This window comes from Heterodontus francisci, chromosome 16 (genome assembly GCF_036365525.1).
Source record: "Heterodontus francisci isolate sHetFra1 chromosome 16, sHetFra1.hap1, whole genome shotgun sequence".
NCBI lineage: Eukaryota > Metazoa > Chordata > Chondrichthyes > Heterodontiformes > Heterodontidae > Heterodontus > Heterodontus francisci.
The window spans coordinates 95,475,941-95,501,103 of NC_090386.1; the positions used below are offsets into that span (position 1 = coordinate 95,475,941).

The window sequence follows — 25,163 nt, forward strand, 5'->3', positions numbered from 1 at the left end:
ACTCCATTTGCCAGGTCTTTGTCCACTCACTTAACCTAGTAGCCCCCTTATGTCCTCTTCACACGTTACTTTTCTACCTATCTTTGTGTCATTAGCAAATTTAGCAACCATACCTTCGGTCCCTTCATCTAAGTCATTTATATAAATTGTAAAAAGTTGAGGCCCCAGCACTGATCCCTGTGGCACACCACTCGTTACTTCTTGTCAACCAGGAAATGACCCATTTATGCCTACTCTGTTTCCTGTTAGCTAGCCAATCTTCTATCCATGCCAATATGTTACCCCCTACACCATGAGATTTTATTTTTTGCAATAACCTTTGATGTGGCGCCTTCTGGAAATCTAAGTACAATACACCCATCAGTTCCCCTTAATCCACAGCACATGTAACTCCCTCAAAGAACTCCAATAAATTGGTTAAACATGATTTCCTTTCACAAAACCATGTTGACTCTGCCTGATTACCTTGAAGTTTTCTTAATGCCCTGCTATACCATCTTTAATAATAGCTTCTAACATTTCCCAGGTATTAAGATAACTGGCCTGTAGTTTCCTGCTTTCTGTTTCCCTCCCTATTTGAATAAAGGAGTTACATTCGCTATTTTCCAATCTAACGGAACCTTCCCGAAATCGAGGGAATTTTGGAAAATTAAAACCAACGCATCAACTATCGTACTCGCCACTTCTTTTAACACCCCAGGATGAAGTCCATCGGGATTCAGGGACTTGTCAGCCCGCAGCTCCAATAATTTGTTCAGTAGCACTTCCCTGGTGATTGTAATTTTCTTGAGTTCCGTTCCATTTCCTGATTTACTGCTAAAACTGGGATGTTACCTGTATCCTCAATAGTGAAGACCGATGCAAAATATCTGTTCAATTCATCTGCCATCTCTTTATTATCCATTATTAATTCCCCAAAATCATTTTCTATTGGACCAGCTTTCTCTCATACTCTAATTTTACCTTCCTTATCAATCTTTTAGTCATTCTTTGCCGTTTTTTATATTCTGTCCAATCTTCTGACCATCTTTGCGCAATTATTGGCTTTTTTAAAATTCATTCATGGGATGTGGGTGTCAGTGGCCAGGTCAGCATTTATTGCCCATCCCTTATTGCCCTTGAGAAGGTGGTGGTGAGCTGCCTTCTTGAACTGCTGCAGTCCATGTGGAGTAGGTACACCCATAATGTTGTTCAGAAGGGAGTTCCAGGATTTTGACCCAGCGACAGTGAAATAACGGCGATATAGTTCCAAGTCAGGATGGTGTGTGACTTGGAGGGGAACTTGCAGGTGGTGGTGTTCCCATGTATTTGCTGCCCTTGTCCTTCTAGTTGGTAGAGGTCGCGGGTTTGGAAGGTGCTGTCTAAGGAGCCTTGCTGCATTGCTGCAGTGCATCTTGTAGATGGTACACACTGCTGCCACTGTGCATTGGTGGTGGAGGGAGTGAATGTTTGTAGATGGGGTGCCAATCAAGCAGGCTGCTTTGTCCTGGATGGTGTCGAGCTTCTGGAGCGTTGTTGGAGCTGCACCCATCCAGGCAAGTGGAGAGTATTCCATCAAACTCCTGACTTGTGCCTTGTACATGGTGGACAGGCTTTGGGGAGTCAGGAGATGCATTACTCGCTTCAGGATTCCTAGCCTCTGACCTGCTCTTGCAGCTACGGTATTTATATGGCTACTACAGTTCAGTTTCTGGTCAATGGTAGCCCCTAGGATGTTGATAGTGGGGGATTCAGTGATGGTAATACCATTGAATGTCAAGGGGAGATGGTTAGATTCTCTCTTGTTGGAGATGGTCATTGCCTGGCACTTGTGTGGCGCGAATGTTATTTGCCACTTATCGGCCCAAGCCTGGATATTGTCCAGGTCTTGCTGCATTTCTACATGGACTGCTTCAGTATCTGAGGAGTCACGAATGCTGCTGAACATTGTGCAATCATCAACGAACATCCCCACTTCTGACCTTATGATTGAAGGAAGGTCATTGATGAAGCAGCTGAAGATGGTTGGGCCTATGACACTACCCTGAGGAACCCCTGCAGTGATGTCCTGGTGCTCAGATGATTGACCTCCAACAACCACAACCATCTTCTTTTGTGCTAGGTATGACTCCAACCAGCGGAGGGTTTTCCCCCTGATTCCCATTGACCTCAGTTTTGCTAGGGCTCCTTGATGCCATACTCGGTCAAATGCTGCCTTGATGTCAAGGGCAGTCACTCTCACCTCACCTCTTGAGTTCAGCTCATTTGTCCATGTTTGAACCAAGGCTGTAATGAGGTCAGCTGTTGAGTGGCCCTGGCGGAAACCAAACTGAGCGTCACTGAGCAGGTTATTGCTAAGCAAGTGCTGCTTGATGGCACTGTTGATGACGCCTTCCATTACTTTACCGATGATAGAGAGTAGGCTGATGGGCGATAATTGGCCAGGTTGGACTTGTCCTGCTTTTTGTGTACAGGACATACCTGGGCAATTTTCCACATTGCCGGGTAGATGCCAGTGTTGTAGCTGTACTGGAACAGCTTGGCTAGGGGCACGGCAAGTTCTGGAACACAGGTCTTCAGTACTATTGCCGGAATATTGTCAGGGCCCATGGCTTTTGCAGTCGTCTCTTGATATCACGCGGAGTGAATCGAATTGGCTGAAGTCTGGCAACTGTGATGCTGGGGACTTCAGGAGGAGGCCGAGATGGATCATTAACCCGGCACTTCTGGCTGAAGATTGTTGCAAATGCTTCAGCCTTATCTTTCGCAGTGATGTGCTGGGCTCCCCCATCATTGAGGATGGGGATATTTGTGGAGCCACCTCCTCCAGTTAGTTGTTTAATTATCCACCACCATTCACGGCTGGATGTGGGAGGACTGTAGAGCTTAGATCTGATCCGTTGATTATGGGATCGCTTAGCTCTGTCTATCGCATGCTGCTTACGCAGTTTGGTACGCAGATAGTCCTGTGTTGTAGCTTCACCAGGTTGACACCTCATTTTGAGGTATGTCTGGTGCTGCTCCTGGCTTGCCCTCCTGCACTCTTCATTGAACCAGGGTTGGTCTCCTGGCTTGATGGTAATGGTAGAGTGGAGGATATGCTGGGCCATGAGGTTACAGACTGTAGTTGAGTACAATTCTGCTGCTGCTGATGGCCCACAGCGCCTCATGGATGCCCAGTTTTGCATTGCTAGATCTGTTCGAAATCTAACCCATTTAGCAGGGTGATAGTGCCACACAACACGATGGACGGTATCCTCAATGTGAAGGCGGGACTTCGCCTCCACAAGGACTGTGCGGTGGTCACTCCTACCAATACAAGCATGGACAGAAGCATCTGCGGCAGGCAGATCGGTGAGGACGAGATCAATTATGTTTTTCCCTCATGTTGGTTCCCCCACCACCTGCCGCAGACCCAGTCCAGCAGCTCTGTCCTTTAGGATTTAGCCAGCTCGGTCAGTCGCGGTGCTACCGAGCCACTCTTGGTGATGGACATTGAAGTCCCTACCAGAGTACATTTTGTGCCCTTGCCACCCTAAGTGCTTCCTTCAAGTGGTGTTCAACATGGAGGAGTACTGAGTCATCAGCTGAGAGAGTGCGGTAGGTGGTAATCAGTAGGAGGTTACCTTGCCCATGTTTGACCTGATGCCATGAGACTTCATGGGGTCCGGAGTCGATGTTGAGGACTCCCAGGGCAACTCCCTCCCTACTGTATACCACTGTGCCACCACCTCTGGTGGGTCTGTCCTGCCGGTGGGACAGGACATACCCGGGGATAGTGATGGCAGTGTCTGGGACATTGTCCAGAAGGTATGATTCCGTGAGTATAACTATGTCAGGCTGTTGCTTGACTAGTCTGTGGGACAGCTCTCCCAGCTTTGGCACAAGCCCCCAGATGTTAGTAAGGAGGACTTTGCAGGGTCGACAGGGCTGGGTTTGCCGTTGTCATTTCCGGTGCCTAGGTCGATGCCGGGTGGTCCGACCGGTTTCATTTCTTTTTATTGACTTTGTAGCGGTTAGGTACAACTGAGTTGCTTGCTAAGCCATTTCAGAGGGCCTGTAAGAGTTAACCACATTGCTGTGGGTCTGGAGTCACATGTAGGCCAGACCAGGTAAGGACAGCAGATTTCCTTCCCTAAAGGACATTAGCGAACCAGATTGGTTTTTACAACAATCGACAATGGTTTCATGGCCATCATTAGACTAGCTTTTAATTCCAGATTTATTAATTAAATTCAAATTCCACATTCTGCTGTGGTGGGATTCGAACCCATGTCTTCAGAGAAATACCCTGGGTCTCTGGGTTACTAGTCCAGTGATAATACCACTACGCCACCGCCTAAGTTTGATACTATCTTAACTGTTTTGGCATTGGATGACAATATTATCCACTTTGGCTGATATCTGCCAAAATTGAATGATCTGATGACAGTCATTGTCCAGGATCATGCAAGAAGAGTGGGCTCTTGCATGAGGTGCTGGAGGGCTGTGGGCATCTGTGGACCACAGCAAGCATCAGCACCTTCAAGCGAGGAAAAGAAAAAAATAAGCAATTCATCTGAATGGAGTATCAAACCCTGGATTGTATTTACTGCACTTATCCTGACAGGCAGGTTCTTCTGAATTTCGGTAAAATTGACTAACCAAGGTGATTGTTTCTGCCAGTAATGTATCAACTTTTCTGGATGTATTTGATAGGCTGTCTGTACTTAAAGTGGATAAGAGAACAGGACCAGATGAGATGTATCCAAGGATACTGAGGGAAGTGAGTGTGGAAATAGCAGAGGCACTGGCCATAATATTTCAGTCTTCCTTGGACTCGGGGGTGGTGCCAGAGGACTGGAGAATTGCAAACATTACACCCTTGCTCAAATAGGGGTGTAAAGATAAGCCCAGCAACAACAGGCCAGTCAGTTTAACTTCAGTGGTGGGCTAGAAAAAATAATTTGGGACAAAATCAGTAGTCACATGGACAAATGCAAGTTAATTAAGGAAAGCCAGCATGGATTTCTTAAGGGAAAATCATGTTTAACTAACTTGCTGGAGCTTTTGAGGAGTCAACAGAGAGGGTTGATGAGGGCAATGCTGTTGATGTGGTGTACATGGACGTTGAAAAGGCATTTGATACAGTGCCACACAACAGACTTGTGAGCAAACGTGTAGCTGATGGAATAAAAGGAACGGTAGCAACATGGATATGAAATTGGCTGAGTGACAGGAAACAAAGAGTAGTGGTTAATGGATGTTTTTTGGGCTGGAGGAAGGTTTGTAGTGGAGTTCCTCAGGGGTCAGTGTTGGGACCCTTGCTTTTCTTGATATATATTAATGACCTAGAGCTTGGTGTACAGGGCACAGTTTCAAAGTTTGCAGATGATACAAAACTTGGAAGCATTTTGAACTGTGAGGAGGATAGTGTAGACCTTCAAAAGGACATAGACAAGTTGGTGGAATGGGCGGACACGTGGCAGATGAAGTTCAATGCAGAGAAATGTGAAGTGATTCATTTTGGTAGGAAGAACATGGAGAGACAATATAGAATAAAGGGTACAATTCTCAAGGGAATGCAGGAGCAGAGGGACCTAGGTGTATATATGCATAAGCCATTGAAGGTGGCAGGACAGGTTGAGAGAGTGGTTAATAAAGCATACAGTGTCTTGGGCTTTATTAATAGGGGCATAGAGAACAAGAGCAAGGAAGTTATGTTGAACTTGTATAAGACACTAGTTCGGCCTCAGCTGGAGTATTACGTCCAGTTCTGGGTGCTGCACTTTAGGAAAGATATGAGGGTATTGGAGAGAATACAGAAAAGATTGATGAGAATGGTTCCAGGGATGAGAAATTTCAGTTATGAAGATAGGTTGGAGAAGTTAGGACTGTTTTCCTTGGAGAAGAGAAGGCTAAGAGGTGATTTGATAGAGGTATTCAAAATCATGAGGGGTCTGGACAGTGTAGATAGAGAGAAACTGTTCCCATTCGTGAAAGGATCGAGCACGAGAGGGCACAGGTTTAAAGTATTTGGTAAAAGAAGCAAAAGTGACATAAGGAAAAACTTTTTCACACAGCGAGTGGTTAAGGTCTGGAATGCGCTGCCTGATAATGTGGTGGAGGCAGGTTCAACTGAAGCATTCAAAAGGGAATTAGACAGTGATATGAAAAGGAAGAATGTGCAGGGCTATGGGGAGAAAGTGGGTGAATGGAACTGAGGGAATTGCTCTTTCGGAGAGCCAGTGTGGACACGAAGGGCCGAATGGCCTTCTGCACTGTAATGATTCTGTAACTGCTATGGTTAATTAAGTAGCTTAACTAAATGCTAACTCCTCATGAAGAAACTTTACTATTTATGAGAAATTGTTTCAAATCTATGTTCCCTGTAACGTTGTATTGTGGTTTTAACAACTATTTTTATGCTTAATAAGGGGAAAGTGTAATTGGGGTTCTGTTCTTTTTTTGCTAAATTCAAATACTGGTGTTGATATAGACTACATTATACACTCATTAGGATCCTATTATATGCAAGTGTTTACCATGGACAAATGTTTCTTATAACCAAGGTTCCTAGCTTTCTTTAGTAAACAAATTCTGCAGCATGAGAATGTAGCTTCGCAACAAATCTGTTCGGGCTGAGAGACTTTTTTTTAATCAATAAATGTAAAATGCGCTGAACGTATAAATCAGCAGATAGTCAAAATAACTTGCATCGAGCCAAACACCTCGATCTTCCACAAAGGAAAATGTATTTGTTCCTATTTTCCAACATGGATGCAAATTACATTTGAATGATTTGAAAGAGATATTACGCTGACTCCAACCTTTACCCTTTTTTGACATCTGTTGAAGTGGAGGTGGTGCTGCATGGGATAGTTTTTTTATTCATTCAGAGGCTATGGCCATCGCTGGTAAGGCCAGCATTTATTGCCCATCCCCAAATTTTCCTTGAGAAGGTTATGGTGAGCTGACCTCTTGAATACAACTGATGGCTTGCTAAAGTCTGAGTGCTGTTGAAGGAGACTTGGCGAGTTGCTGCAGTGCATCTTATAGGTTGTACACACTGCTGCCACTGTGCGTCAGTGGTGGAAGGAGTGAATGTTTAAGTTGGCGGATGGGGTGCCGATCAAGTGGACTGCTTTGTCCTGGATGGTGTCAAGCTTCCGGAGTTTTGTTGGAGCCGCAATCATCCAGACAAGTGGAGAGTATTCCATCACACTCCTGACTAGTGCCTTGTAGATGCTGGACAGGCTTTGACGATTCAGGAAGTGGGTTACTTGCTGTAGAATTCCCAGCCTCTGGCCTGCTCTTGCAGCCACAGTATTTGTGTGGCTGCTCCAGTTCAGTTTCTGGTCCATGGTAATCCCCAAGGTGTTGATAAGCATCAGAAAAGTGTAATTTCTATCATATTTTAAATCATTGCCGGTTTACTGATAATTAGTATTTGAAGAAAATAGTATGAAAGAAAAAAAATCCATAATTGTTTTTCTGCACAGATGAAACTTTACGTAAGCAGGTAGCAAACAAACGCTGTCGCAGTCGCTCACGGCAAGCTAACATAGAAACAGAACACAAAGTTCTGAGTGACCTCACTAACATGACAGAGAATCAAAATGCTAATGTTGCTCAAGGTGGGCAGTGGCAACCAACACATCCAACTCCTCCTGGCCCTACACATGGGAACCAACAGGAACTGAACTGCCAACGAAGAGAGCGACACAACCGAATGGAGAGAGACCGCAGGTGAGTCTTGAATGGGTAGGAAGGATAGATGTCTCATTTAAGATTGAGATTCGATTTTATTGAGCAAATGATGTCCTGAACAACTAGTGTTTGCATTTTTTTTTGCTTCATGTCTCAGTCTCCATATACGTAATGAAAAACTTTGGGGGAGAAAAGCAAAGGGATTTACATCAGTCTGTTACACCAGCTGCAAAATGCTTTTAAGCTGTTATTAGGATGTGGGTGCTTTTGCTTCACACTGCTGATAGAAATCTAAATTCTATCATTGTAAACTTTCACTTCATTATAATGTGTCAGTATAAACTCTATATTTGCATTGTATAATTCTGAACATATGTTAGCATCCATTATCTTTTTATTTGCATGACACATTCTGTGAACTTCAGAAGTCACTTGTCTGCTATTACTCCCATGTCTATTTCTAAGTGTTCCTATGCTAATTCAGTTCCATTTGCTATACTTATGATGCACATTTTTTCAAGAAGTACTTTACATTTCTTAATACTAAAATGCATTTGCAATTTGTCTGCCCAGTTGCCTAATTAGTCTAAATCCCACAAAGCTTTAGCTGCATCCTCCATCTATTGCTCTCCATATTTAATCCGATCAGAACATTTAACGAGCTGAAGAAAGAATAAATAAAATTACAATTGGATTCATGTTGTTTGCTGTTCGACATGACATGGTCCAAGCAATGTGCCTCTGGATGCCACATAACATTTAAATTAATTGTAGCTAAGTGAAACTTTGAAATTCAATACAAAAAATTACAACTGTTTAAGCTAGGCTAAAGAGGCTTATTGATGATGTTACAGCCAGGTGAGGAGGGGGTCTCAGGCTTCCCTCTTGCCCCTTCCTCTGTTTTGACCGCAACAGGGTTTATTCCTTTTAAACAGTGTTTGTGCTTACCACCTCCGTGTGTGTTTTACCTTTTTCCTTTAATGTGATCGTGAAAGAACCAATCGGACATGTTTTCTTGAGTTTAAACAAGAAAGAAGTAAGTTTATTATACTTAACACTCTAACCCGATTTCAAAATACGCTACACATTCACATGAGAATCACACACAAATAGATTACAGGAGGGAAAATAGACTTGGCAGTTGGATTAAAGTCCAGAATAAATGGAACTTAAATACAGTCTGTAAAGTGGGTGATCCAGTATTTCACGGCTGAAGCTGTACTATTGAAGTTCATAGTTGGTCAAAGTGTATTTTTGGCTGGCCTGCTTTGCTCAGGGTTTTCCTGAAGGCAGAATCTGTAGTTGGCTCTCCTCTCCTGGTTGCTGGCTGTAATGGTCTGTAGGCATGGAGGATCCCCCCAGTCGCAAATGGTTTTCAAACTTGATGTTTTCTGGGAAGAGAGAAAGGGAAAGGGAGGCATGCAGCTTTCTGCTGTTGCACACTCAGTTACTGCTTGTCTTCTGTCTGTCACAAAACTTCTAGTTTCTTCAGAGACGAACAGGCAGGTCACATGATTCCCTCCCCCTTTGTTTCTAATCAGGTTTTTCTGGAATCTTCTAATGAAATTCAAGGTTCTATATGCCCCAGGATGCCCTTTCACACTTGGAGCAGGTTAACTCAAAGTCAATGTGTGAGGATGACCTTGACTGTCGTGCTAATGAAACCATTTTAGGTAATTCAATCACTTAGAGCAAGCCACTGTCCTGGCTGGGCTTCTTGTTAGGCTTTTTGTCTCCAGTTCAATCTCCTGTTACTTCAGATGTAAATGGCAGTGGCCAAGTTACTGTAGGATTTCTTCCCATTAAAAGTCTAAGGTAAGTTTCCAACCAATGAAATTAATATTTCTCATTTGGCAGATAGGGTTTTCTTGACAATGAAAAAACTGAAATAAACAGGAAAATTGGGCATTGAAATTGGATTTGGCAGCGCCTCCATTTCGGGCGTAAAGTAAGCGCTGAATAGTCCAATATGGTGTGTCTGTGCACTCAGTCTGATTAGGGCATCAGAAATGCCATTAGGCCCATTACCTATACAAATGGAGGGGGGCTTCATGCCCATTTGAGACCCCTTTAGAAAATTGGATTGCACCTGACCACAGAATTTGCCGTGCATGCTGCAGTCAGTTTTCTAGCTAATAAAGTAGCCAAACCAGTGCAGTGCAGGCTGCCAGAAGAACATTTTTACTTATCTGAATATGGAGCCTGCAGGAATATGTGTGCTCCGCCTGGTTCCATGCTAAAACTGTGGGCCACTGCTGACAACAGCTCTTCTCCTCCCAATCTCCTCCCCTTCCAGGCTTACCATCGGTCCCGAGCAAGTGACTACCCCAACAGCCAATTTTCCTCCTTTTTGCGATTGGCGCGTTGCCTTTTGGGGTGCAAGTAGCGCTCCCAACATGATGGTCATGTCAGGTGACCAATTTTGTGTGGTCCTCTTACACATAAGTTTCGATTTGGTGGTAGATGCAAATTCAGGTACAAACCCATTTCTCCAGTTTACTGCCTTAATTCAAGCTGAGTACATTAAACTTATTGGGACAGGTTGAAAAATTGGCAGTTGTTCCATAATGCCAGATTTTGGCAGTTGTTCCATAATGCCAGATTTCATCCCACATTTGTGCCCATCCCATTTTCCAGCTCTCCCTATTTTTTTGTTCAGGTCCATGAAATTTAGGCTAAAATGCTATTGTGCGCCCCATTTTACACCATTGCAGGTACGTGGCACAAACTGACCATATCAGAATATAGGTTGTGTCGCTCCTACCTGCATTTCTCCAGGGACCAATGCCTTTGAGGGCTTTGTTTTACAAAGAAAGCCATTACTGATTTCCTATGTAACATACAGTATGAGTGACGAGAAGGTTTACGATATAACTTTATTAAAGTTAATCTGTAGTGCAAAAGAAGAGAATGACGTGAAGGAAAATTTAATTGTGAACCTGCAGTTTTTCTTTATTTGTTCATGGGACATGGGTGTCGCTGGCAGTGCCAGCATTTACAGCCCATCTCTAATTACCCTTGAGAAGGTGGTGGTGAGTCATGTGTTGAACTGCTGCTGTCCATGTAGCTACACCCACAGCGCTGTTAGGGAAGGTGTTCCAACATTTTGACCCAGCAACCATGAAGGAACAGTGATATATTTCCAAGTCAGAATGGTGTGTGACCTGGAGGGGAACTTGCAGGAGGCAGTGTTCCCATGTGTCTGCTGCCCTTTTTCTTCTCGGGGAGTAGAGATCGTGGTTTTGGAAGTTGCTGTCAAACAAGCTTTGCCGAGTTGCTGCAGTGCGTCTTGTATATGGCACATGCTGCTCCTTGGTGCACTGGTGGTAGAGGGAGCCAGTGTTTAAGATGGATGGGGTACCAATCAAGTGGACTGCTTTGTCCTGGATGGTGTAGAGCTTTTTGACAGTTGTTGGAGCTGCACTCACCCAGACAAGTGGAGAGTAATCCATCACACTCCTGACATGTGCCTTGTAGATGGTGGTCAGGCTTTGAGGAGTCAGGAGGTGAGTTACTCACTACAAAATTCCTAGCCTCTGACCTGCTCTTGTAGCCACAGTATTCACAGAGCTGGTCCAGTTAAGTTTCTGTTCACACAATCTCCTTAAGTCCTGCCATGCATCCTTTGCATTTCCAGTTTGGATCTACTGTACACTCTGCTGTAGATGACAGATCCTTCAGCCATCATATTCCTGCAGGCTGGAATTCCCTTCCTTAAGCCATGCATTTTGTTATATCTTTTTTTTTAATTCATTCATGGGATGTGGGCGTCGCTAGCGAAACCAGCATTTATTGCCCATCCCTAATTGCCCTTGAGAAGGTGGTGGTGAGCTGCCTTCTTGAACTGCTGCAATCCATGGGAGGTGGGTACACCCACAGTGCTGTTAAGAAGAGAGTTCCAGGTTTGACCCAGCAACAGTGAAGGAACAGCTATATAGTTCCAAATCAGGATGTTGTGTGACTTGGAGGGGAACTTGCAGGTGGTGGTGTTCCCATGTATTTGCTGCCCTTGTCCTTCTAGTTGGTCGAGGTCGCGGGTTTGGAAGGTGCTGTCTCAGGAGCCTTGGTGCATTGCTGCAGTGCATCTTGTAGATGGTACACACTGCTGCCACCGTGCGTCAGTGGTGGAGGGAGTGAATGTTTGTGGATGGGGTGTCAATCAAGCAGGCTGCTTTGTCCTGGATGGTGTCAAGCTTCTTGAGTGTTGTTGGAGCTGCACCCATCCAGGCAAGTGGAGAGTATTCCATCACACTCCTGACTTGTGCCTTGTAGATGGTGGACAGGCTTTGGGGAGTCAGGAGGTGAGTTACTCGCCGCAGGATTCCTAGCCTCTGACCTGCTCTTGTAGCCACAGTATTTACATGGCTACTCCAGTTCAGTTTCTGGTCAATGGTAGCCCCTAGGATGTTGATAGTGGGGGATTCAGCGATGGTAATGCCATTGAATGTCAAGGGGAGATGGTTAGATTCTCTCTGGTTGGAGATGGTCATTGCCTGGCACTTGTGTGGTGTGAATGTTACTTGCCACTTATTAGCTCAAGCATGGATATTGTCCAGGTCTTGCTGCATTTCTACACGGACTGCTTCAGTATCTGAGGAGTCGCGATTTGTGTTGAACATTGTGCAATCATCAGCGAACATCCCCACTTCTGACCTTATGATTGAAGGAATGTCATTGATGAAGCAGCTGAAGATGGTTGGGCCTAGGACACTACCCTGAGGAACTCCTGCAGTGATGTCCTGGAGCTCAGATGATTGACCTCCAACAACCACAACCATCTTCCTTAGCGTTGGGTCTGACTCCAACCAGTGGAGATTTTTCCCCCTGATTCCCATTGACCTCAGTTTTGCTAGGGCTCCTTGATGCCATACTCGGTCAAATGCTGCCTTGATGTCAAGGGCAGTCACTCTCACCTCACTTCTTGAGTTCAGCTCTTTTGTCCATGTTTGAACCAAGACTGTAATGAGGTCAGGAGCTGAGTGGCCCTGGCGAAACCCAAACTGAGCGTCACTGAGCAAGTTATTGCTAAGCAAGTGCTGCTTGATGGCACTGTTGATGACACCTTCCATCACTTTACCAATGATTGAGAGTAGGCTGATGGGGATTGGCCGGGTTGGACTTGTCCTGCTTTTTGTGTACAGGACATACCTGGGCGTTTTCCACATTGCTGGGTAGATGCCAGTGTTGTAGTTATACTGGAACAGCTTGGCTAGGGGCGCAGCAAGTTCTAGAGCACAGGTTTTCAGTACTATTGCGGAATATTGTCAGGGGCCATAGCCTTTGCAGTATCCAGTGCCTTCAGTCGTTTCTTGATGTCATGCGGAGTGAATCGAATTGGCTGAAGTCTGGCATCTGTAATGCTGGGGACTTCAGGTGGAGGCCGAGATGGATCTTCAACTCGACATTTCTGGTTGAAGATTGTTGCAAATACTTCAGCCTTATCTTTTGCACTGATGTGCTGGGCTCCCCCATCATTGAGGATGGGGATATTTGTGGAGCCACCTCCTCCAGTTAGTTGTTTAATGGTCCACCACCATTCACAGCTGGATGTGGCAGGACTGCAGAGCTTAGATCTGATCCGTTGGTTATGGGATCGCTTAGCTCTGTCTATTGCATGCTGCTTACGTAGTTTGGCACGCACCAAACAACACGAAAAAAGGAAAGAAGGTACCAACCCTTCGCTTTGCAAGCTGGAACGTCAGAACTATGTGTCCTGGCCTGTGGGAAGACCTTACACAAATCAACGATTCTCGGAAGACCGCCATCATTAACGACGAGCTCAGTAGACTCAATGTAGACATTGCAGCACTTCAGGAGACTCGCCTCTCCGCGAGTGGATCTCTAGCAGAGCAAGACTACACCTTCTTCTGGCAGGGCAGGGATCCTGAATAACCAAGACAGCATGGAGTGGGCTTCGCCATCAGAAACTCCTTGCTCAGCATGATAGAGCCTCCCTCAAATGGTTCGGAACGCATACTGTCCATCCGACTGCTCACCACCTCTGGTACAGTACACCTACTCAGCATCTATGTTCCAACACTCTGCTCCCCTCCTGAAGCTAAAGATCAGTTCTGCAAGGAACTCCATAACATCATTAGCAGCATCCCCAACACCGAACAACTATTCCTGCTGGGGGGACTTTAATGCCAGGGTTGGGGCCGACCATGACTCATGGCCCTCCTGCCTTGGGCGCTGTGGCGTTGGAAGGATGAATGAGAACGGGCAGAGACTGCTTGAGTTGTGTACCTATCATAACCTCTGCATCACCAACTCGTTCTTTCACACTAAACACTGTCATCAGGTTTCATGGAGGCACCCAAGATCGTGTCGTTGGCACCAGCTAGACCTCATTGTCACAAGGCGAGCCGCCTTAAACAGTGTTCAAATCACACGCAGCTTCCACAGTGCGGACTGCGACACCGACCACTCCCTGGTGTGCAGCAAGGTTAGATTCAGACCAAAGAAGTTGCATCATTCCAAGCAGAAGGGCCACCCGCGCATCAACACGAGCAGAATTTCTCACCCACAGCTGTTACAAAAATTTCTAAATTCACTTGTAACAGCCCTTCAAAACACTCCCACAGGGGATGCTGAGACCAAGTGGGCCCACATCAGAGACGCCATCTATGAATCAGCTTTGACCACCTACGGCAAAAGTGCGAAGAGAAATGCAGACTGGTTTCAATCTCATAATGAAGAGCTGGAACCCGTCATAGCCGCTAAGCGCATTGCACTGTTGAACTACAAGAAAGCCCCCAGCGATTTAACATCCGCAGCACTTCAAGCAGCCAGAAGCACTGCACAAAGAGCAGCCAGGCGCTGCGCAAACGACTACTGGCAACACCTATGCAGTCATATTCAGCTGGCCTCAGACACCGGAAACATCAGAGGAATGTATGATGGCATGAAGAGAGCTCTTGGGCCAACCATCAAGAAGATCGCCCCCCTCAAATCTAAATCAGGGGACATAATCACTGACCAACACAAACAAATGGACCGCTGGGTTGAGCACTACCTAGAACTGTACTCCAGGGAGAATGCTGTCACTGAGACTGCCCTCAATGCAGCCCAGCCTCTACCAGTCATGGATGAGCTGGACATACAGCCAACAAAATCGGAACTCAGTGATGCCATTGATTCTCTAGCCAGCGGAAAAGCCCCTGGGAAGGACAGCATTACCCCTGAAATAATCAAGAGTGCCAAGCCTGCTATACTCTCAGCACTACATGAACTGCTATGCCTGTGCTGGGACGAGGGAGCAGTACCCCAGGCCATGCGCGATGCCAATATCATCACCCTCTATAAAAACAAAGGTGACTGCGGTGACTGCAACAACTACCGTGGAATCTCCCTGCTCAGCATAGTGGGGAAAGTCTTTGCTCGAGTCACTCTGAACAGGCTCCAGAAGCTGGCCGAGCGCGTCTACCCTGAGGCACAGTGTGGCTTTCGTGCAGAGAGATCGACCGTTGACATGCTGTTCTCCCTTCGTCAGATACCGGAGAAATGCCGTGAACAATAGATGCTCCTCTACATTGCTTTCATTGATCTTACCAAAGCCTTTGACCTCGTCAGCAGACGTGGTCTCTTCAGACTACTAGAAAAGATTGGATGCCCACCAAAGCTACTAAGTATCATCACCTCATTCCATGACAATATGAAAGGCACAATTCAACATGGTGGCTCCTCATCAGACCCCTTTCCTATCCTGAGTGGCGTGAAACAGGGCTGTGTTCTCGCACCCACACTTTTTGGGATTTACTTCTCCCTGCTGCTTTCACATGCGTTCAAGTCTTCTGAAGAAGGAATTTTCCTCCACACAAGATCAGGGGGCAGGTTGTTCAACCTTGCCCGTCTAAGAGCGAAGTCCAAAGTACGGAAAGTCCTCATCAGGGAACTCCTCTGCTGACGATGCTGCTTTAACATCTCACACTGAAGAGTGCCTGCAGAGTCTCATCGACAGGTTTGCGGCTGCCTGCAATGAATTTGGCCTAACCATCAGCCTCAAGAAAACGAACATCATGGGGCAGGACGTCAGAAATGCTCCATCCATCAATATTGGCGACCACGCTCTGGAAGTGGTTCAAGAGTTCACCTACCTAGGCTCAACTATCACCAATAACCTGTCCCTAGATGCAGAAATCAACAAGCGCATGGGAAAGGCTTCCACTGCTATGTCCAGACTGGCCGAGAGAGTGTGGGAAAATGGCGCACTGACACGGAACACAAAAGTCCGAGTGTATCAGGCCTGTGTCCTCAGTACCTTGCTCTATGGCAGCAAGGCCTGGACAACGTATGTAAGCCAAGAGTGACGTCTCAATTCATTCCATCTTCGCTTACTCCGGAAAATACTTGGCATCAGGTGGCAGGACCGTATCTCCAACACAGAAGTCCTCGAGGCGGCCAACATCCCCAGCTTGTACACACTACTGAGTCAGCGGTGCTTGAGATGGCTTGGCCACATGAGCCGCATGGAAGATGGCAGGATCCCCAAAGACACATTGTACAGCGAGCTCGCCACTGGTATCAGACCCACCGGCCGTCCATGTCTCCGCTTTAAAGACATCTGCAAACGTGACATGAAATCCTGTGACATTGATCACAAGTCGTGGGAGTCAGTTGCCAGCGTTCGCCAGAGCTGGCGGGCAGCCATAAAGACGGGGCTAAAATGTGGCGAGTCGAAGAGACTTAGTAGTTGGCAGGAAAAAAGACAGAGGTGCAAGGGGAGAGCCAACTGTGCAACAGCCCCGACAAACAAATTTCTCTGCAGCACCTGTGGAAGAGCCTGTCACTCTAGAATTGGCCTTTATAGCCACTCCAGGCGCTGCTTCACAAACCACTGACCACCTCCAGGCGCGTATCCATTGTCTCTCGAGATAAGGAGGCCAAAGAACTAGTCCTGTGTTGTAGCTGCACCAGGTTGACGCCTCATTTTGAGGTATGCCTGGTGCTGCTCCTGGCATGCCCTCCTGCACTCTTCATTGAACCAGGGTTGGTCTCCTGGCTTGATGGTAATGGTAGAGTGAGGGATATGCCAGGCCATGAGGTTACAGATTGTGGTTGAGTACAATTCTGCTGCTGCTGATGGCCCACAACGCCTTATGGATGCCCAGTTTTGCATCGCTAGATCTGTTCGAAATCTATCCCATTTAGCACGGTGGTAATGCCATACAACACGATGGATGGTATCCTCAATGTGAAGGTGGGACTTCGTCTCCACAAGAACTGTGTGGTGGTCGCTCCTACCAATACTGTCATGGATAGATGCATCTGCGGCAGGCAAATTGGTCAGGACGAGGTCTGCAATTTTTCAGCCCCACGGAGCGATCCTCCTATCTATTGGGGTCAAGGTTTAGGAGGCGGGATCCCTGTCCCTTTAAAGACTCTATGGGGATGGGATCCCACCTTCAAGTACTGCCGGCAAATCACTGTGCCGGAAGCTCAGCAGTTTCGGCAGCATCACCGCTAGCAGTGGCCACTGCTGGGACTGCAGAGGCCTCGGACCCAGGCCAAGCAGTGCAACCCCGGAACACAGGCAGGTGAGGCCAGTCACCGGGGCCAGTCCGGAAGGCCCTGGCAAGGAGGGGTGGGGAGGTGGTCATTCCGTCAAGGGTTAGGGTGGTCACGGTGGGGGGTTACGGTTGTTCCCGGGGGAGGATCCTCCGTGGAACACAACTTGCCCACAAAGGAGGAACCCCCGAAGCCCGCAGGGAGGGCGTCTCATTTTACAAGGGGCCCTCCCGTGCGGCAGAGATCCCAACCCCCGCCGCTGGTAAGATCCCAGCAGTGGCGGGAAGAGGCCCTTAATTGGCCGTTAATAGGACACTTAAGGGCCTCAATTGGCCTTTGGCTGGGAAGGTCGTCATCGGCCAATCCTGCCCCCAGGATGATCGGAACTGGGAATCCCGGCGTTAGGTGTCACTTTCTGTGGCAGGCGGTTTTGCTCCGGTTCTCTGGCCGCCGGCCCCCCCCCCCCCCCCCTCCCCCCCCCCACCAACCCCAGCCACGAAACCTGCCTTCCGGACGAGTACACGATCTGGCCCTAAAAACGCCTCCTCAATGCCTACCTCATAAACCATTTCTCCAGTTACTTTTGCTATTCTTCATATCCTGCTTGTGTATGTGTAAAGGGTTATGTGATGGCAAGTTGTTATTTGTTAACACATTACTTAACATTATCAATCCAGTGACTTTGCTATTCTATGCCGTTAAAGAAATCTGTATAATAATAGATTATTCATGAGAAAACTTTATCATTTAGCAGCTACTGCCTTCGTTAAGTCAGTCCATAGGGATTTTTGTATACATTTTCTATATCTAGTGAAACTGAGAGAAAAAATATTTGGGATGTTTATTGGACATAATCAAATTTTGTTGCCAAGAATCCCCAGCAGAATTTGAACTTTTAAGTATACTATGCTAACCGTTACAAGTTTTATTTTCTCCCAGCTGGTTATTGACACTACAGGTGTGGCTATTTTCTTGATTTTGTTCTGAATTATGATTAATACTATCACTGCAGTAAAGTTTCTTTGACACAATAGATGGGCCATATTGTAAACAAAATGTCTTTGCCATGACAAAGGTTGACTTATCCTCCCCTTCCTTAAAAAGATTCGCAAAAAGGAATTGTGCCAGAATTCCACCTATTGTTAATCAATGGCCAAAAATCTGGATCTTGATCCAGTGACATTGTGTGCAGGTTGTAATTGGAAAAAAAGTTATCTGTTCTCCATACTGGTTGTATCACCCTCGTATTAATAGATAATTGAACATAAAGATCGCATTGGTGGTGAGCAGGTTTTGATGCAATTTAAACTTTGCATTCCTAGAGTATTTTGATGAGCGTCTGATAGCTTACTAATATGATTACCATGGTAAATAATTAGCTGTCACAAAAAGCAATATATTCAAAGAGTAATAGAAGAGAGATTAAGTACATCAAACAACTCCTGACATTTGTTTTTTTTAAATTATAGTTGGGATTCACTGAAACATGCATATATTTGCAGGCGCAGAATCCGTATTTGTTGTGATGAGCTGAATTATCTTGTTCCATTCTGCAATTCTGAGACTGATAAAGCTACAACTTTACAGTGGACCACTGCCTTTCTCAAATATATTCAGGAAAAACACGGTGATACACTAAAAAAGGTAGGTTACATTTTTCTAAGTATTCTTCCCTCCTCTCCTGAAGAAAGTGACTCACACTAGGATGTAGTTCCATGGACATTGACTGAACTACTGTCCCTCACCACGTTCATGTTTGAGCCTTGGCAGGGAGTGTCAGCATCACAAGCGAGCCTGATCCTGTCATCACCCAAAGCATCACGTATATATTTTCACACCAAGCATGGGCCATTCTGGGATTCCCTGGTCTGTATGGCTCAGTATTACACCACCCGGTGTTTAACTACTGAGCCAATAAGGGTGTTGAGCTGGCTATGCTTAATTAAGAAAAAAAACTTTTAGAGGCCAGATACAATATTAGAATATTGAATTCCTACTAAATCTTATGAATTGAAATCAACTAAGATGTAATCTCAGGCTTTTCCCTAAAGGATATATCTTTGATGGGAAAAATTGGTTGTGTGCTGTTTATTCCACGCATTGGAAAGTCATTTTGATAGCCGGACTGTTAGAGGATACACAAAATATGCTCTCTCAGTCGTAGTTACACAGAATGCAGCAGTGGGATATTAAGAGTATCTTTAATTTTAAAAGGCCATTAATGGAACTATATTTAATCAACATGTTTTTCTAAAAAGCTACCAAGTCTTAGAATTATTTTGGAGTGGCATGTTGTGCAAAGCTTATTTAGAAGACTGTTGAACGAATTTCAGTAATCGAATATTCCTGTTGATCCATATGATCAAAAGTCCTACATTTAGAACTTCACACATTAAATATTCAGATGATACATAACATTTGCCCTAGAAGAATAAATTAAATGTCACGTTCTTCTTGACTAAAATGAGTAACCGAACTATAACAATTTATTGAAATATTGATCAATAAAGATCCCACAGAAAAGCAACCACTTGAATAGCTGCAGTTTCACAATCACATTGTTAACTTTATATTTCTCAGTGTTTTCAGAAGGTATTTATTTCTAACGCAACTGAATATGTAGTCAATTAAAAGATGATAAACGCATTAAAATGTTATGATTCTCCTGAAAAATATTAAGATTACCCCTACAGTTCATGTTTGGTTTTCTAAATTCCTAGACTGCCATTAGTTTTCAGAAGTTTGGGTTCAGTTACAGAATTGAATGCTGGAGATTTCCAGGCACTGTGAGAGAGAAAGGTGTTTCATGGACGTTGTTCTTGCCTTGGTCCTGTAATATACTATTCAGAGAACTCTGTGTCAATCCATATCACATGATAATGATGTAGGAAAGGATTTTCTATTGGGCCAGTGGCTAATAAAAATTGTGCCTGAAAGAGATACTTTATGTAGTTTACACTTTCCGCCTGTGGAACTGGAATACTCACAGTGCACTACAGCATGTCTCATGGCACGAGAAAAGGGGTTGGGGAGGGAAGAACAAATTTGCTTGCATCTTAAGTAAGTTATTGTTAGATAAATATTAGAAATATTGGGGGAGACTTTCTACTGCTGGCTACAAGTTTCTTTCCTGAAAAGTAGCCGACAAGCAGTTAATACTCTGCTGGGGATCTTGTGCACCCATTTGCCTGCCTGAATCAATTTTCAGGCAAGCCTTTAAATGGGCCTTGTCTGCTTGTCCGCCTGTTATATGATTGCAAATGCACTTGCAAAGAGAAATGGGCAGAGGTTACGTAGGAACATAGGAAATAGGAGCAGGAGTAGTCCATTCGGCCTGTCAAGCCTGCTCCGCCATTCAAACAGACCATGGCTGATCATCTGTCTCCATGCCATTTTTCTCGACTATCTCCATATCCCTTGATGCCATTAATATCCAGAAATCTATCAATTTCTGTCTTGAACACGCTCATTGATTGAACTTCCACAGCCCTCTGGAGCAGAGAATTTCAAAGATTCACCACTCTGAGTAAAGAAATTCCTCCTCATCTCAGTTTTAAATGTCTTATTCTGAGACTGTGCATGCCAGTCCCATATCTCCAGACATTGAGGGGCCTAACCAGCAATCCTGAAGGGACTTCTGCAAAAGGTAAGGAAGATTTTTGTGGACTGATGAGAAGCAGTAGTGCTCCTGCAGGCTCCTTCCAGTCTGCTGCCAGCCCATTCTCACCCACCTTCCTCATTTGGCACCCTCAACTGACCAACAAAATGTTATTCATGCTTAGACCTCACACAGTGGGAAATACCTTAGTTTCTAGTTTAAACTTCACATAATGGGGAATACCGGAGCCTTAGTTTCTAGCTCGCATGCTGACTTTGTTTGGCTTACTTATCTCTTCCAACTCTAATCCTGATGATTTTGGCCAATAATCTCCCTGCATTGTTTTCATTCTGTTTTACCACAATGACGACGATCAAGTTTTATCCCCATTATTTTTGTTGGGTCCTCTTCTGTTCTTCAGACTTCAATTTGAATAATAGTCCTTATGGTAAATCTTCTCTTATATAGCTCTGATTTTTACAGTATCCTATGCTGCATCTTCTAGCTCTGTTACTCCTTTTCTTCTTCTTGGAAATTTGTTTGTATTCATCCAGTCCCTAAGAAAGGAGATCGCTATTACCCTTCCAGCTCCTTCCTACTATATTTACATCTATATTATCTAGATTTATGGAAATTATTGTTAACATGCAAACTATCATCTGGATTATAATTATAGTTAGCCATCACATATAATATGAGAATGGATTTGAGATGCTGGGACTATCTCCATTGGAAAGAAAGATAAAGAGAAGATTTAATAGAGTTTTTCAAAATTAAAGTAGGATGAATAAGAAAAGATTATTTCCCTAGTTAGGGAATCAGTGACGATGGGTCATTGCTTTAAAATTGCTATCAAGAAAGTAAGGACAGAGTTTCAGTGAATTTTCATTACACAAGGTATTGTTAGAACATGGAACGCTTTTACACAGGAAGTAGTTGGGGGTAAAATTATTCAAGAGAAGAGCAGATAAACATTTGAAGCAGTGGAAGGTACTGTGTTATGCAGAGAGAGCTAGGCAGTGGGATTAGTATTGGATTGCTCCAGCAAAAAGTCAGCACAGACATGAAGAATTGAATGGCCTCCTGCTGTACATGATCCATGCTTACCAGTAATGTTTTTAGCATGGGGCTTCCACTGATCTTATCTATGTTCTTTTCCCCTAGAACTCATGGAAACCGGGTGAGGCTCTCCTACACTATGTTCCCTCACTTATTACAATGATCTCCTCTAGTGATTGACCAATCACATCTGCTCACTTACTTATAATTCTGTTCTGCAATCATCATATTGCCCACCCTTGGCACGCAATCTTATTTTACTTGCAGTGCAGTGGTGGAAATATCACATTGGAGTCTGCAATGCATGAAGATTCCTAAAGGAAGCAATTACTAAATGCTGCAGATTGCTGCAGCCCAGCTTGGAGCCCAATAACAACACTGGCATGGCTTTTTCAATTGCTGTCAAGGTTTCAGCTACTTAGAACTTTTATCTAGGCAAGTGTGGAAAACCTCTGCTGTAGCTCCCAGCCTTTAGTCCAAAACTGAATCAAGCACATAACAGACACATTGCTGGTCAGGACTAGGAATTTCATCACATTTTTCTGTGGAAAGCAACCATCAGCAAGAAAGGATTCCCTCAGCTTTATGGTACAATTGACTGCACTCATTTGGCACAGATGACCCTGTTCCAAAGTGCCATTCATGAATATTTCTATGGTGACGGACCACTTCATGACTGCACAGGTGGTCTGTCATCGCAAGAACAAAATCATAGACATAAATACTTGTTATCCTGAAAGCTGCCATGATTTGTTCAACCTGTGCTACATAATAGTACTAAAAGACACCATGGGCAGCTTTTGAAAAACCAGGGATAGGCCCAGTAGCTGTGACTGATAATACCATTGTGTTTCCCAAGGACATAAGCTGAGCAGAGATTCAATGAAGCCCACAATCCAAAGCAGTATCAGAATGGAACACAACATCTGCATACAAAAACACAGGATCCATTGCCTGGAGTGATCAAATGAGATGCTACAGTAGTCCTTCGATAGCCTCAAATATTTTTAATTTTTAAAAATGTATTCATTCATGGGATGTGAGCATCGGTGGCAAGGCCAGCATTTATAGCATCTCTTTAATTACTCTTGGAAAGGTGGCGGTGAGCCACTTGAATCATTGTAGTCTGTGCAGTGAAGGTACTCCCACAGTGCTGTTAGTTAGGGAGTGCCAGGACTTTGACCCAGCAACAATGAAAGAATGTGATATATTTCCAAGTCAAGGTGGTGTGTGACTTAGTCATAGAGTTATACAGCACAGAAACAGGCCCTTCAGCCCATCATGTCTATCAAGCACCTATCTATTCTAATCCTATTTTCCAGCACTTGGCCTGTAGTCTTGTATGCTATGGCGTTTCAAGTACTCATCTAAATACTTCTTAAATGTTGTGAGGGTTCCTGCCTCTACCACCCTTTCAGGCAGTGTGTTCCAGATTCCAACCACCCTCTGGATGAAAAAGTTTTTCCTCAAATCCCCTCTAAACCTCCTGCCCCTTACTTTAAATCTGAGCCCCCTGGTTATTTACACCTCCACTAAGGGAAAAATGTTCTTCCTATCTATCCTATCTATGTCCCTCATAATTTTGTATACCTCAAATTGCCCTGGATCCCATGGGCTCTTACCTTCTTGACCAATCTCTCCTGTGGGACCTTATTGAAAGCCTTACTGAAGTCCATGTAGACTACATCAACTGCTTTACCCTCAACTACACAACTAGTCACCACCTCAAAAAATTCAATCATTTGATAGATATGATCTCCCCCTGACAAAGCCATGCTGACTAGCCTTGATTAATCCCTGCCTCTCCAAGTAGAGATTAATCCTGTCCCTCAGAATTTTTTCCAATAGTTTCCCTACCGCTGATGTTAGACTCACTGGCCTGGAATTACCTGGTTTATCCCTGCTACCCTTCTTGAATAATGGTACCACATTCGTTGTCCTCCAGACTTCTGGCACCTCTCCTGTGGTCAGAGAGGATTTGAAAATTTGTGTCAGAGCTCCTGCTATCTCCTCCCTTGCCTCACATAACAGCCTGGGATACATCTGGGCCTGGGTATTTATCTACTTTTAAGCCTGCTAAAACCACTAATACCTCCTCCCTTTCAATGCTAATTTGTTCAGGTATATCTCAATCCCCCTCCCTGAACTGTACACCTACATTGTCGTTCTCCATAATGAACACAGATGAAAAGTAATCATTTAAAATCTCACCTACGTCCTGCGGCTCCACACACACATTGCCACTTTGGTCCCTAATGGGCCCTACTCTTTCCCTGGTTATCCTCTTGCCCTTAATCTACTTATATAAAACCTTGGGATTTTCCTTTATCTTGCCCACTAGTGTTTTTTCATGCCCCCTCTTCGCTCTCCTAATTACTTTAAGTACCCCCCTACACTTTCTATACTGCTCTAGGGCCTCCGCTGTTTTCAGCGCTCTGAATCTGCCATAAGCCTCCTTTTTTTTCCTTATCCAATCCTCTATATCCCTTGACATCCAGGGTTCCCTGGACTTGTTGGTCCTACCTTCACCTTTATGGGAACATGTTGGCCCTGAACTCTCACTATTTCCTTTTTGAATGACTCCCACTTGGAGAGGAACTTGGAGGTGGTGGTGTTACCACGTGTCTGCTGCCCTTGTCCTTCTAGGTGGTAGAGGTCATGGGTTTGGAATGTACTGTCGAAGAAGACTTAGCAAGTTGCTGCAGTGCGGACTATTGTTAACTGCTTTGCTATGATCTGAAATATCAGAGGATACCATCCATCGTGTTGTGTGGTACTATCACCGTGCCAAATGGGATAGATTTCGAACAGATCTAGCGATGCAAAACTGGGCATCCATGACGCGCTGTGGGCCATCAGCAACAGCAGAATTGTACTCAACCACAATCTGTAACCTCATGGTCCGGCACAATCCCACTCTACCATTACCATCAAGCCAGGAGACCAACCCTGGTTCAATGAAGAGTGCAGGAGGGCATGCCAGGAGCAGCACCAGGCATACCTCAAAATGAGGTGTCAACCTGGTGAAGCTACAACACAGGACTATCTGCATACCAAACTGCGTAAGCAGCATGCGATAGACAGAGCTAAGCGATCCCATAACCAACGGATCAGATCTAAGCTCTGCAGTCCTGCCACATCCAGCCGTGAATGGTGGTGGACCATTAAACAACTAACTGGAGGAAACAAGAAATACTGGAACCACTCAGCAGGTCTGGCAGCATCTGTGGAAAGAGAAGCAGAGTTAACGTTTCGGGTCAGTGACCCTTCTTCGGAACTGACAAATATTAAAAATGTCACATCATTAACATATTGTTTGCCTTTGCTCCAT

At 44.9% G+C, this 25,163-nt stretch overlaps 1 protein-coding gene across 1 annotated transcript in view; it reads left to right on the forward strand.

The window, feature by feature from the left end:
* The window catches only part of LOC137378530 (transcription factor-like 5 protein), a 43,750-nt gene that overhangs the window by 12,060 nt on the left and 6,527 nt on the right, over positions 1 to 25,163 (forward strand). Inside the window, exons 4-5 of the mRNA XM_068048873.1 lie at positions 7,461 to 7,707; positions 18,678 to 18,819. Coding sequence (XP_067904974.1) covers positions 7,461 to 7,707; positions 18,678 to 18,819 — 389 coding nt within the window. The remainder of the gene's footprint in view (positions 1 to 7,460; positions 7,708 to 18,677; positions 18,820 to 25,163) is intronic.